This window comes from Phaethon lepturus, unplaced genomic scaffold, assembly GCF_000687285.1.
Source record: "Phaethon lepturus isolate BGI_N335 unplaced genomic scaffold, ASM68728v1 scaffold48214, whole genome shotgun sequence".
In the NCBI taxonomy this organism is placed as follows: domain Eukaryota; kingdom Metazoa; phylum Chordata; class Aves; order Phaethontiformes; family Phaethontidae; genus Phaethon; species Phaethon lepturus.
This window is the reverse complement of record NW_010533496.1, coordinates 9339-23855: the sequence shown is the minus strand read 5'-3', so window position 1 is coordinate 23855 and position 14517 is coordinate 9339. Positions and strand designations below refer to the sequence as shown.

The window sequence follows — 14517 nt, the reverse complement described above, 5'->3', positions numbered from 1 at the left end:
AGTGTTTTCACCCTTTTACCTTCAGGGGCACCGGGTAAAAAACCACAAACCAACCCGCAAAACCTCAGTATTTATATTTCAGTCCTTTCTCTTTTTTCTGGTTTTGCACTGTGTGCCTCTGTGTGTGAAGATCAAGGATCTGAAGACGACTGAGAGTTTTGTCCTGAGGAAAAGGAAGGTGCCATCACTAGAGCTTGCCCGAGTGCCGAACCTCCTCGCGCCTGCCGCCATCGCGATCGCAGCCGGCGGCCACCCCACTTCCACAGGCCTTTCCCTCCCGGAGGCCTCTGGAGCCTTTCCCTGCCTGACTGCCCGAGCAGCAGCGTACGTAGTTTTGAAGGAATTTTAAAAGCCCAAATCTGAAATTCACCTTCTCATTCATAAATGACACGCAAACTACCTCTAGAGACAAAAATGCACCTAGGTGCTGCATTAGGCATCCCTTGTGGCAGCCAAAACACTAGTTGTTCTGGTAACTTTGTCATGCTTGGTAACTGAGGGAAATGGGGTGTTCAGTCTGGAGAAGAGGAGGCTGAGGGGAGCCCTCATCGCTCTCTACAACTACCTGAAAGGGGGTTGTGGTGAGGTGGGGGTTGGTCTCTTCTCCCAAGTCACCAGTGATAGGACGAGAGGAAATGGCCTCAAGTTGCACCAGGGGAAGTTTAGTTTGGATATTAGGAAAAATTTCTTTACAGAGTGGTCAAGCATTGGAACAGGCTGACCAGGGAGGTGGTGGAGTCACCATCCCTGGAGGTATTTAAAAGACATGTAGATGTGGGCTTAGGGTCATGGTTTGGTGGTAGGCTTGGCGGTGCTAGGCTAAAGGTTGGACTTGATGATATTAGAGAGCTTTTCCAAGCTTTGTGATTCTGTTGACTTAGTTGTGCAACTCAAATTTCCTTCACAGTTTCTCCCATCATCTGTCACTTTATGGTATCGGTAGACGTAAACCTTCTAAGCCAGTGTGCTTGGAAAAAAATCATGAGTTTTCAGTAAAACTGAGTAGTTGAAGTACCACTAGTTTTAAAACTTGTTACTTCTCATCAGACGAACGCGCTATTTCAAGAGAATCTTACTGAGAATTAATTTTAAAGCAGAATTTTAAAAAAGGACCTTTATATTCACTACGTTTAATGTAAACAGTGTGCCTCTCCTTACTAGCTGGACAGCTCCCTTAACTTTGTTTGTTTGTTTGTTTTCTTCTCTTGTTTGTTCCCTTTTTTCACACCTACATAATATAATTGCTCATGTTTGGGGCTTTACAGTATCTTTTATCTTTCTCCACTCACATCTTGCTTTTCATCCTGTTTTCAAATGAGTTTGCTATTCCTTTTTTCTTTATTTTTTTATTTCCAGCTGATTAAGTGCTCGGTCTTAGCTTTTGCTTTGTTGTCTTTCTTAAAATGATTTATTTAGGTCTCTTGCATATTTTTAGACAGCTTTCTCTGCTGCTGAGTGATATGGAAATACATAGTGTGATTTTTGTTTTATCCAAGCAGAGCTTATGCCTGTTGAAAATAGTAAGTGGGAAAATACTTGGATCAACCTGTTTCTCACTGGCATTTAATAAAAAGGCCATTGCTTCCATTTGGGGGAATCTTAATCTTAAGTATGCATTTCTTTGCTCCTAATCATAATTCTCTCCTGGGTTCCTTGTTATTTTAGACAGTGTGTGAGAAGGTGTAGGTATTGTGCTTTCTTATTTCCTCTTTGCACTTATTATCTCACACACTTATGGTGGGAATAGATGTGATGATAGAGGTACAGCAGTAAGTCTGGAAGAGACACGTTCTTACCAAGCAGGGTGCAATATGGTAACCTTGCAATTAATGGTCAACAGCATGTGGGATTTTGGGGCTGGGGCCTTGAACTGATCTTTACACGGTCTTGGCGAATGAGCAGTAAGCACATTGCTTCAGCCAGGTCCTGTTCCTTGACACCTTCCTTGCAAAAAATGTGTTTCTCACATTTTGCTTTACTTGCCAACCCATGGGTCATACCATCCTGAAGGTGAAGATGGACGTAACCGTGAAGGTGGTGAGATGTGATTGTAAATGTGGTTTTGCAGGCTATTTTTCTTGAGATCCTTGGTAAATGTTTTAGTTATAAACAACCTCCCTTTATCAGCAGCTAGCTTGCAGACATGCTGGAGCCCTTTGATGCTTTTACCGTACTTTTGGTTCTTTATCAGTACCCGAAACTACTTACAAAGGTAAAGGGGAAAAGAAAATCCTTAAGGATGAAGAAGCCATGAGAGACAAACACAAACTTTGTTGGAGAAAAGTTCAGAAACTGCAAAATATATCCACAGAAAGTTCAGGGTCCTTGAACTTTTTTTTCCTTTTGTTTCGCTTGTTTCTGGTTCTTCCACTCTGAACTCAAGTCAGTGCATCTAAGGTTTAGAAGAAGAAAGTTTAACATTCCTAGGTTACAAGGTAATTTCAGGCATGCAGAGGTGGCTAGAAGAAATGAGGGAATGGAGCTGATTTTAGGCATGTACCAGCTTTATAGTATGTGGAAGAACCTGAAACAGGCATTAAAAATGGCTTGCTATTTAGAATGATCTTTGAGAGTAGTTTTAAAATTACTGTAATCTTTGTTAGGCATTAATTTTATAGGTAATATATGCATGCCTTTGATACATGTAGCAAAATTAAATCTTTAAAAATCTGTAATATTTTCAGTAACTCCAAGATGGCTGGGTCAGGTAGAGGAAGAGGACGTGCTGCATTTACCTTCAACATAGAGGCTATTGGCTTTGCTAAAGGTGCAGCTCTACCTGATGTCATGTGTAAGCCTCCACCACCGTTTCCTGTAAGTACAACAAATATCTCAGAGTACACTCTCAGTGTTCAGGTAAAGTGTATTCACTGTCACTTTTAGGTAATGTAATGAAATATAATGAACAACCCTAAGCACTTCAGGTCAGTTTTGAAGTATTTAATGTAAATCATTGCTTTTCTTATTATTACTTCCTGTCCCTTTGCTAACTGTTGTATCCTGTATTTAACTAGATTGCTGTCAAGCTGTTCGTTCGTTAAAGCCTTGATCATGATTTGGTTTTCTGGACATGACAATAATGGAAACACTGGATATCTGAATTTGTTTGAAATAAAATTACAGTAGTCTTTGAAGCTATGAATGGATTTGCAGTTTTTAGAGATTTACTGTTGATGCAAACATGAAAGATTTTGGATGATTGTCTTGTACCACAACAGCCAGCATTTGAAAATAATTTAAAAATAACTGAAACATATTTTATGTAATTAAGGAAACTTAATTGAGATTTGGCATTTGGCATGTATTTGAAAAAGAAAAGTGAAGAAAGAGCATTTTCTGACTGTGTTTTGCTATGCAGGGAAACTTGGACAATTTTGAGGTAGAAAAGTAGTCTTGCAATGTTGCAGTTTTGTATAAGAGAACTTCCCAGTTACATCAGGGTTTGATCAAGGTGCATGAAATTTTCCTCAATCTCACATGTTATGATACAGAACTTGCAAGTTTGACATATAGTTGGTGCTGTGCTGAGATTTCTCTGAGTAGTTATTTCACCCAAGGTTTTGACTTACTGAACCAGATGTTATATAACCTCTTAGTCTACCTTTACAACTAAGTTGTAGGATTTCACTGATACTAAGCCACCTGTAACAGTTCCTAATGCAAATGTTGCAGTCCGCTTGACAGCACAAGGAAGCCAAATTCTGTGTGAACTGCAGCTTCTGGAGTTACAGTCAGCAGTGGATCAGCCTCTCAGAAGAATTACTAGCACCAGTATATCTTATATATATATCATGGAGAAGTTAAAGATGCATTCTTCCTCCTGTGAACAAAGTTTCAGAACCAAGTTAAACTTGTCAGGGGAAGTCTAGTGCCATTCAAAAAAAATAAAGTTCACCTAGGGGCATAACTAGGATCGATACAAATTTCAAGAGTTAGATTTAATGATTGGGCAGTGACAAAAAGTATATTACAGCTGTTGACAGACTTGCAGTGAAATTATTTTAAGCCGTGAATTGTTGCTATTGCATGTTTCTAATAGATACCTTCTGAGTTCTTAGGAATTTCCTGTAAATGCAATTAGAAACTCCGTTAAGGAGCATCAGCTTACCAACAGCAACATTAGTGATTTAAAATGTTGGCCAGCTAGCAAATATAGCTGGAAGCAGTAAACTCATTTCATGATCCAGCTCTGGGACTTGTGATAGCACTTTGCGCTTTGCAGCCCCCCACTCAGGTATTGATTGTGCACCATCTGTGCACATGTGAGAGAAACAACATCCATTCGGTAATTCTGTCTCTGGCTCTAGTGTTCTGTGTGTTTTTAAGCATGTTTTCACTTATTTATCTTTTCCAATTTCAAGATGCATAGTGCAAAAAACCACCCCAAAAATCCAAACCTTAGCAATTCATTTAAATTCAGCTGACAGAAACTGAATTGTGTGAGGCCTGAGTGCTACCTGGTTGTATGACAACACAACGTGTTTCCATGACAATAGTCACAGAAAGGATGTCCATGTTACTCAGAGTCATCATACTTAATGTAGTTAAAACACTGTTTTAGAAGAGCTTAAGGCCAGCGGGACTCTGACTGAAGAGAGAAGCGATGGTTTCTGAGTAAGTTAGGCTGGTGTGAAAAACTGCTTTTGGCAATTAAGAGCTTAGCATGACTATGAATGACTATGTCACAGATTTAATACTTTTTTTTTCTTGATTTCTTGATACATTTTTGCAGAAAGATACAGCAAAGTCATAAAAGGTATAAATTTAGTTGTAAACGTAGTTATGCATGTCAGAATGCAATAAAGTATACTTGTGAAGTAGCATAATGTATAGTTGCAGTCTTCTGTGATTAGCTGTGTTTATTGTAGCTATTGTTAGTGTTCCTGTATATTTGATGGATATTGAGACCTCATAAATAATAAACATAATTTGTACAGAGTACAGACAATAAGCCAGTGCCTCTGAAAACAGGAGAAGACGAAGATTACATGTTGGCCTTAAAACAAGATCTTAGAGGAACTATGAAAAAAATGCCATATTTTTTGACAGTAGAAGAAGATCATGAAGGTTTGTTTGTGTGCTTTTTATTTTTATTTATATCTTCAATAGTTGTTATTCCATGAAGGATGATGTAGTGAAATGCATGTGTTGAAGATGTATTTTGTACTGATAATGAGGAATAAAAATTGGCAGCTTAAGATAATAGGCAATTTTTCTGATTTTACACTTATTGAAGTTGTAGGTCACACCTACGAGTACTGTAACTGGAATGCAACTACTGTGTGAGAAAGAGAGGTATCAAACATCTATTCCATTTGATGCACAGTAAGAAACTTTAGACCAACTACATGCAGTCTTTTCAATTGTATGTTAACTGAAACAAGCAAACTAGGCATTTCTACATGTTAAAACACCCTAAAATTTTTGCATTGGAGCAAAGAAATCTGTAGCAGATACTAGGGTTGAAATTCAGCTTCCATTTTAATTGTGTAAAGACATACTTAAAATAATCCATGTTATATTTAATAGCTGGACATTCTAAAAGGTACTAATTTTTTTTTTCCCCTAAGTCCATTCAGGAAAGATCGGTAAGTATTACTGACAAGTCACCTGAAATACGAAGATTGACATGAGGATAAGTGATTTACTGAGATTTGCATCAGAAGCAGAGCTGGATTAGAAGCCAAAGCTTGATCTTACGCAACCTAAGAATATCTTTTGCTTATGCGTAATTAAAAATTAACCACTTTGTTATTGTTGGATAATGATAAATGTTCCATACTTGACATCCAGCCGTACGTCATTAATACTGTTAAAATCCAAGCTTCCTGGTCAGAAGACTGAGCTAGTGGGAAAGAAGGAAAGGGGAGCAGGGTAGGAAGACTTTAATGTCTGTTTACCTTGCTCGGGGGGATGGTAAATCTAGCAGTCACAGGAGGTTATTACTGTGAGCAGTGCTTCTCATCATTTGTGATTTTTGCCTAGTTCTATTATCCTCCTGAGTGCTTGTTCTGAATGGTATTAATAGCAAGTGCTGTTACACGAAAAGAGCAAATATAACATATTAGGAAGTGCTGCATGTGTCAGACCCTAGGCCCAGTCAGTGCAGCAGGCAGTAGCTGAAAAGCTTTATAAAAATGTCTAAGAAATCCAAAGTGGCCAAACACTGGATTATCTTTTCCTTGCTATCTGGTGCTGATTTTGAATAATGAGAGGTGACCTGAACTCTAAAACTTGAAGTTTAATTTCCACCTCCACACCATCAGAATATTTTCTGACTGAATATTCATGATGTCGATATTAAACAGATACATAGTCCAATCCCCTCTGAATTTCTTGTCATTTTTGTTCATGGTGTAGTGGTGAATTCTAGAGGTTTTTGAGACTGCGTGCAATTTTTTTTTTTTAATTAGGCTTTGAATGTAATACTGATTAACATACCTTACTGATTGTCCGCTTGTTCTTGTACTGAGGCACTATTCAAAATGGAGCAGCACTGTGCGGTGTGAGCAGTGAACACACTGCCAACCAGATGTTGTGGCTCACAAAAGGCAGAATTATTTCCTCTGACCTGCAGCTGGAGCCCAGCAGTCACCGGGACGCAGCAGGCAGCTGTAGTGCAGCACAAGCACAGCCCAGGCTGGACCCTGACGGTGTGGCCAGGTAAAACGTTGGTTATGAGGCAAGGAGAACAGGTCTGATCTTCATTTCTGGATCCCTTTATGATGGTAGAAGAATTCCAAATTACTCTTTTATCGCATCTCCTCTTTCATCTTCTGAGTAAACAAATTTCAATCCCTTCGGATTCTCATCTCACTAGAGGCTTGCCATGCTCTTGATCTTTGTCAGGCTTGAAGTTTGCTGTTTCTGTTTGAGGCACAAAAAAGGAAACTGCTATGCCTGAGAGACAGTCAGGGTTATTTCCAAGGAACCAACCACTTTATGAGAACATACTGTCTCTCTTTGCCAGCTTTGCCTCACGTGATCATTCTCGCTGTCCATCTCAAAATTGTCTTTGTTTCTGCAGCCTTCTTTCTGAGATGGAGTGATATCTCTCTGTTGCTGAGTGTGCTCATTAGTAGAACTGCCAGTTTTGAAGACTCTTTTTCTACAAAAACTAGCAGTTCCAGGGAAAGCAGGTAGACAGCCACTTCATAGACTCAAATAATGCTTCAAATGTTATCATCATCTCCCCAAGGGTAAATTGGTAAGTTGAGGTAACTTTTTACTGACCTTTAGTTGTACAAAAATGCCTCATCTGAGGGGTGGGGTATAATTACATCAGTGGTGGTCTGCATCTTTAAAAGCTTGCTTTTATCTCGGTCACAGTAAGCAGTTGTCTCTGGGACTGCATTACGTGGCAGAAGTGGCCTAGCTTTAAGAAAATCACTTTCTTCCCCCAGGGTAGATTATTTTTAACTGATCTTGTCTGTTATCTGGTTTCTAGCCCTTTGCTCCTCTTTATTTCATCAAAACAACTGGTAGGACTAAGAGAGAGGCAGGAGGGGGACTGTGGGCAGGATCTTCTTAAACTGGCTTTGCTACAAGAGCAAATGGATTGTTTTAAACCCTCAGCACAACATCTGTGAGCCAAGTGTGAGAAGGGAAACATTTTAATTAGTGAGGCCATATCTAGCTAGCTGTCTTTCATTATTCAGGTAGTAAATGGAAGCCACGTCTAACATTGCCTGGCAAGTTTGATGCATTAGTGTGCTATATAGAATAGATTTTCATCATTCATTCCAACATGCATTTTGAGTGGGTAGCAGGCATGTTCTATACTAATTTCTCTGTTCTTCTCACTTCATAAGCTATGAATCATTCATATTTTTCCTGTAGGTATATCTGCTATGACTGACTGACTGTAACCTTGGCAGCAGTTTGGAGTTAATTCATTAGCAGGAAGTGGCAAGAATCAGTCTGATGTATTTTTTTACTGATGGCATCAGTAATTAGTTCTTCACTAAAAACCCTTGAGCTGAAATCAAAACTACTAGTTTCTTTCTGTCTCTGTGCTGACAGTTTCCAACACCATCTGTGAAGGCCATCTACGTTAAATGCCCCTTGAGACACTGTCATTTTAAATGCAAGCTCTTTGTTTAAGCACAGTTTTAAGTAGGTCTTCTGCTTACCCTCGTCATAACTAAGTTTAAAATTGAGCTTCATGTCTGAGGTCTTCCTTCTCCCTTCCTTTTCTCTGGTGAGTGTGTTAGAAGCCTTTGACTGTAAAGGTCACAGTCTGTCTTTGTTACCATTTTTTGTGCAATACCCACAAAAATCCGTGTTTGGTTAATGAGTTACTAGTGCAACCAGAACCAGTAATTTTGCATTAAGTGGATTTTGCAGTTGGGTGTGGTAGTTTTGTAAGAAAAAATGGGACTGATTTTGAAATACTTAACATTTTGATACTGCTTTTGTCATTAGAGATTGTACAAGAAGGCTTTTTTGCAGTATAAATGGATATATTTACACTGTATAACTACTGTATTATTTACAATCCATTTATCAGTTTAGTTCCTGTGCCTGGAAAGAGGTTAAATAGACTAAAATGTGTTGCTGCTGTGCAGGACACATCTCTGTTATGCTGCAAAGCTTTGCCATTGCAGAAGTACGTAAAGTCTTGGAATTTGACCAGGATCAGTCTGCATTTTATATATCTGCATTTTATGTTTTCATGCTTTCCAAGGGTAAAGTAGAAATGACAATAATTTTGGAGAGGTTTGAGTTTTGTTTGGTTGGGGTGAGGGGGAGGGGGATGTGTGCGAGTGTTTTAATTGAAAAGAGATACCCCAAAAATGCAAAACAATATTCAAGGTTTTTGCAGGTTTTTGGGAGGATATAAAATCCAGGTCTTGCAGGTACTTAGCAAATGATTAGTCCTGGGAATTATCATGAGAACTGCTCGAAGTAGTGACATTAAACTGGTTTTTTTAAGTGGGATTAAAAAAAATACAGTGTGTGTTTAGTTACAGGACAGTATCAAGGACAGTGTCTGTATTGCATTTTTGATTAATTGAATTCAATAACTCTTTGTATTCTCTGTAGCCATTGAGAGGTACAGTAAAAAGTACCAGAACAGTGAAAAGGAGCATGCAGCATGGACCCCAGGTAGTATCTGAGATTATCAAAGGCTAATTCTTTATTAGCCTGTAAAATGTTCTGCTCTTTTACATGTTTGATTAATTATTTTTCAAGCAATAAAAAAGTATGCAAATCTTGACCAAGTCATGTATTCGTTGTTGAGGGTTATGACCTTTGCATGTTTTCAGATCAAGGTGAAGTATTACTTTGCTCCCCTCAAAAAGAGGGGAAAAAAAATCTGATTTTGTGAATTTACTCAGTTGAAACAACTGATTTGCAGCAAAATTGTAAGCTTTAGCTCTCACTCTAGCTGTCCTTCCTTACTTGCCATGCAGATACCATTTTTGAACTGGGAGCAAACACTGATGTTACTAAAAATAACCCAACGTGATGTCTCAGTCACAGGTAGCTGGATTTTATAGCATTAAACTTCCACAAGCACATCTGTAGAGCTCACTACTGCAAACTTACTTATAGAGTGTAAATTGAAGGGCATGTGGGCCACTGGAAGGGCCGAACTTTGTCTCGTTGGGGCAGAGGCCAGTCATCATTGAGTGAAATGCCAGTCCTCAGTCTAGTTCCTCAATTTAAAGTACAGCTAGAATTCCATAAAACTGTTGTGTGCTAAAACACTTAGGCATGCATGTAAATAGGATCAAGCACAACAGGGGCCCCTACCTTTCCTTGGTGGGTGACGGGGAGGATTAGAGCTGTAATATCGTTCATATATATTAAAGCTATTTTCTGTACAGATTGGAGAAGACTCCCAAGAGAGATGAAGCCAAAGAAAAAGACCAAAAAAGGTATATTATATATTTTTAAGAAGTATCTAGTGCACACTAGTTAAGTGATGGAAGATATACTGGAGCTGGTTAGGGGGAAAAAATGGTAGAAATGTTAATTACTCTGAATAATCAGGGCTTTTAGCAGATTTTTTTCTAAATAATTTACTAGTCTGCCTGGCTTTTGTGGTTTTTGCTTTGCTTCTGTAGGATGTTTTAACCTACTGGAACAGATTTATCTTCCTTTCCTGCCTTTCATATTGATGTACCCTATTAACATATGAGATACGTAACAGTGAAAGATTAAAAACCCACAAAACTTCTCAATTTGAAAGTTTGTATCTTTAGTCAACACTTCTATTCAATGAATAGCTGGCTGTTCAGATTTCCTTTACATTTTGGGTTTCTCAATTACCTTGTTTATGATTTGGTTGACTTTTGCATTTTTTTAAGCCTTTTATATGTGATTTAATACAGGTTATTTTCTATTTTCCCTGGTTTTACTTTTTTTGTTTGTTTTCAGCTTGCTTCTGCAGAATTGTGAACCAGATCCTTCAACAGCAGTTGGAGCTGGTATTGGTTGTTCTTACAGGAAAAAACTTTTTTATTACACAGCATCATATGTGTATTTGTTTTTCAAAGTGTTTTCTAGTATGCATGACTGTTATTTTAAGTTCTCTGTAGAAGTCTGTTGCTCTGTTGATGTGAACTAACACTTGGCGTCCTGTATCTAGCTGTCTGTTACACATAATTGTTTACTTTCTTGGTCTCCAAGTCCTTCATGTGTCATTTTTCAGTTCGAAATTAAAATAGGAAAAAAAAAAAGGGATGTGCAGTAGTCATGGAGACTGGTTCAGCTGGAACTTTGTTTCTTTTAAGAGTGTCACTGAGAAGCATGGTAGTAAAGGTAGACTGCAAGATTCAACTGAAAATTAAATACTTATTTGCGAAATCTCTAAACCAGTACATACCTACTTTTTTTTTTTCCAAAAGAAGAAACTGTATTGGCTTTTATAAGCCTATAGGCAATAATTGGCTGCCCAAGATCCAATGAAGTCATAAATACTGATTTATTGTTTCTTGTTATGATAATGTTGTGATTATCATAAGCAAAGAGAATCACTGCTCACTGTGGGGGATTTTTCCTCTTTTGTGCCAGTTTCTCTGTTTGCTCTTAAAAGTGTATTTTCTTACATAGTTGTAATGGCAAAGATCAGCTGACCATCGGAATTTGACTGGATAAAAAAAAGGTCCCTCTAAAAGCAAAAATCATGTGCTTTTGTTTTTTGGGGGGAATCGTGATGATATAGAGGCCAGGAAGTTTATAAAGAGCTGATCAGTGACAGTTAGCCCTTCTGGTACATATTTTTGTTGCACTTTGAGAACAGCCATCTTAGGTGACACTTTATAACCCAGTGGATCAAAAGTGACAGAGTCAAGAGGATCTGCACCAAAATTCAAACAGGCTTCTTACCATTCTACCTTTGTAACTGCAAGGAGTGGTTTTGGGATCACTTCACAGTTACATGTACAGGGACAGCGTCATTTTTACATACCTCTCCCTCCCCTGTTCTGGTTTCCATGAATGTTTTAACCTAAGACCTGACCTTCTTAGTGATAAAACTTCGGGTAGAAATCCACATCTCTCCCACACTTACTCAGGGCTGTGGACCACAGAATCCTACATACCAGCAGTGCCTGCCAAAAAAAATTAATACGGATTTGAGTGGGCTCAGCTCTTGTAGGCCAGCTGTGTGCATATGCATACAGCAATCGGATGTATGCATTTAAGCCCAAGTACTGCAAGAACAGGTATTTGGAAAGATGAGATTGTATTCCATTGCACCTCCAAGGTACATGGATGTAAGGAGCTATTGTGTTTGAAGTTCTTCTAACAATGGGTCAGTGTCTAATTTTATGATAAGCTCCAGAGATGCCCAGCATTTAAGGAAGGATCTTGCATGTCTGTTTATGTTTCCAGGCTGTTAGTCCTATAGGCATTATCTCTAAAAGCCTGCAGGGGTTTGTGCAGAGATGATAATTTTGAATCGCGCTTTCCACTTGTTTTCCTTAAAAGCCTACTTCATTCTGGATGTGTTTGCTTTGATGCTGTTTGTATGTTATTACAGAGCAGCTTGACTGCCCTTAGCTCTGTGCAGTGCTTTTGTCACATGATCCCTTCCTAGGCAAAACACTGAAATGAACTGGATGTTATTTATGACAAATGCTTTTGATAAAAGACAGTTGTCTGCTTAGCAGCTCTTAGAGTTCTGCTTCCTTAAGTATTAGGCCAGATAAAATACATAACCACATTGGGTTACTATATGCTCCAGAAGGGATATCCCCTCCATCAACGCATACTGTTTTTCTTTCTGATGACACTTAGTGCAGCCTAGCATAAAAAAGGTGCAAGTTATGTAAGCTAGCTTGTCTGAAGCTGCCTTGTCCATCAGTCACTTCACACAGGCAGTTTTACCCTGCTGAGAAGAGCTAATCTGTGTTAGGTACAGCCCTGTGTTGTAAGTTTTATCTGATTGTGCTGAATATAACAGGAGAGCCAAAACACAGCTACATCATGGAAACAGGACGTCTCAAAGAGCTCTCTAAAGGCTGTAACATCTCTCAGTCTGGAACTCTCTGTTTCTTTTCATCTACAGGTCAAATTGCACTCTGGGAATTGGGGCAGCTATTCCCTTATTTTAGGGTGCTGCAATTCAGGTAGCTTTTATCTGGCTATATGGAATGCCATTTTTGACCTTTGCTCCACCATGTTGTTAAGTAGCATAATGAGGCTGGATTGTAGGGAGTAACTTGATATCAAGATTATGTTCATGAATCAAGGGATGAGGTGGAAATACACACTGTGGACTCGTTAGACGAGAACCAACTGTGCTCTGAAAGCCATCTAGCTGCAGTAACCGTGCCTACTGTGCTGGAGCTAATAAACTGCTGTCTGCCTTTTTTATCTATCTCAAGCACCCAGCTGTCATTATGTGTTGCATAAATTAGTAACATTAATGATATTTTATCTTTTCAAGATGATGAAAAATAACAATTGAGATTTTGATCTAGTTCCTTAACATATTGTGGGTATATAGGTGAAAAGTATTTTGTGAAGCTGAACAGTTTGACCAAACGTTTGGTCAGTTGTCTGTTCAAAGTGAGTTCCAGACTGGTCTTATAGGCATCACTTACATAAATAGGGCATTTACACCTCCATGAGTGATGTAGCTCAAAGTCTAAGGTAATTTAAACACAGACAGTATGGGATTTCCATGGCATACTCAATATATAAGCTCTTAAGAGGAAGTAAAACAAGAGAATTTGTGTTCTTCCATATTAGAAAAATAATAGTGATGTGTTTTGTTTCAGCAGGTGCAAAACCAAAAAAGGCAAAAAGCTCTGAGCCTAAAAGTAATCTGGATGTGTTGAAAAAAATTGAGGTAAGATGTGCATGCTCTTTCTGAAATGTATAATAGAAATTGCTGAAGGAAAATGAAGCCTTTAGTATGTTTTTTTGTACAAATGAAATAATCAAAGCAGCCTTTTTCTGGCCCTGTCTTGTAACTCTGACAGACAACGGTTCTGCAATGTGGTAGCACAAAGGAGAGGATAAGGTTAGAACTTAGCTGTGGAGAAACTATCTTCTTTGCTCCTTTCTGACTCTGAACAGAACGACCAGTTGTTCTTCACTGGGTAGCAATGTAGCATAACTCTGAACAGCAGAGCTACTATTAGAACTTACTGAAGGAGGAATTGGTGCCAGAGCTTTTAAATCTATTGTAGTTTCGGCAATCTACTGATGTTGGAAATTAAAACAATGTAATAAGGTGAGAGGGAAGAAACAATATAGAAAGAGAAACTTGGGAGGAAAGTGACCTCAGTGTTGGAGGAAACTACCCACCATGTGGGAATGGAAAGCTTAAAGGTGAAACAGCCATGTATTTTTTCTTTTGTTGATCTGTCAGTTGTTTGGTGCAGGTACCTTATTATATACAGTATGTGGTATTGCTTTATCAAGTATGACATGGCCTTCTATTGTCAGTTATTCTAACAGTGGCTGGTAAAGGGAAATCGCCATCTCAATTTATTACACAAGACATACTTGTTTATACTTCAGATCTGATAGCTAATGCTTGATCAAGTCAGTCCTTATGAGGTTCTCATGCTTCACGACATGTTGTTTTAAATATTGACAAAAAACATTTGCACAGCATTGTTATGCTAGTTGCCTTGCTGTTAACTGCAGCAGTGGGGAGGATATGCTGTTGCTGTAACATGAGATTACCTTGTAAAGGAGATTGCTTTGTGACAGGAGTTGGAAAAGAAGGCTGACGATGAAGAAAAATCTGAAGATGAGAAAGAAAAAACAAAAGACAAAGAAGGTGAAGATGATGAAGAAGCAGAAGAACCAGAAGAATATGATGAAGAGGAGCATGAAGAGGTATAATGTTAGTTTTCCTATTTGCACAAAGTCAGATCCCACTCTTTGAGTAGTGTGTTGGCTGTCAGCCAAAGAACTTCTCTGACGCTGAGGGAGAGTTGTAGTCAGACGCGTTATTACATTAATTCTCTTCATTGCACTACATTGTGTTGTAGTTAATTTAAGTGGGTGTTTTAGACTTGTTGCTGCCAAAGAGCTCTGAAAAAAGAT

General features: G+C 38.6%; 1 protein-coding gene across 1 annotated transcript in view; it reads left to right on the top strand.

Annotated features, from left to right (window-relative positions):
• The first annotated feature begins 2694 nt into the window (after positions 1 to 2694).
• The window catches only part of POLR3G (polymerase (RNA) III (DNA directed) polypeptide G (32kD)), a 12216-nt gene continuing 393 nt past the window's right edge, over positions 2695 to 14517 (top strand). The window contains exons 1-6 of the mRNA XM_010285195.1: positions 2695 to 2814; positions 4938 to 5067; positions 9046 to 9108; positions 9834 to 9884; positions 13236 to 13306; positions 14179 to 14307. Coding sequence (XP_010283497.1) covers positions 2695 to 2814; positions 4938 to 5067; positions 9046 to 9108; positions 9834 to 9884; positions 13236 to 13306; positions 14179 to 14307 — 564 coding nt within the window. The remainder of the gene's footprint in view (positions 2815 to 4937; positions 5068 to 9045; positions 9109 to 9833; positions 9885 to 13235; positions 13307 to 14178; positions 14308 to 14517) is intronic.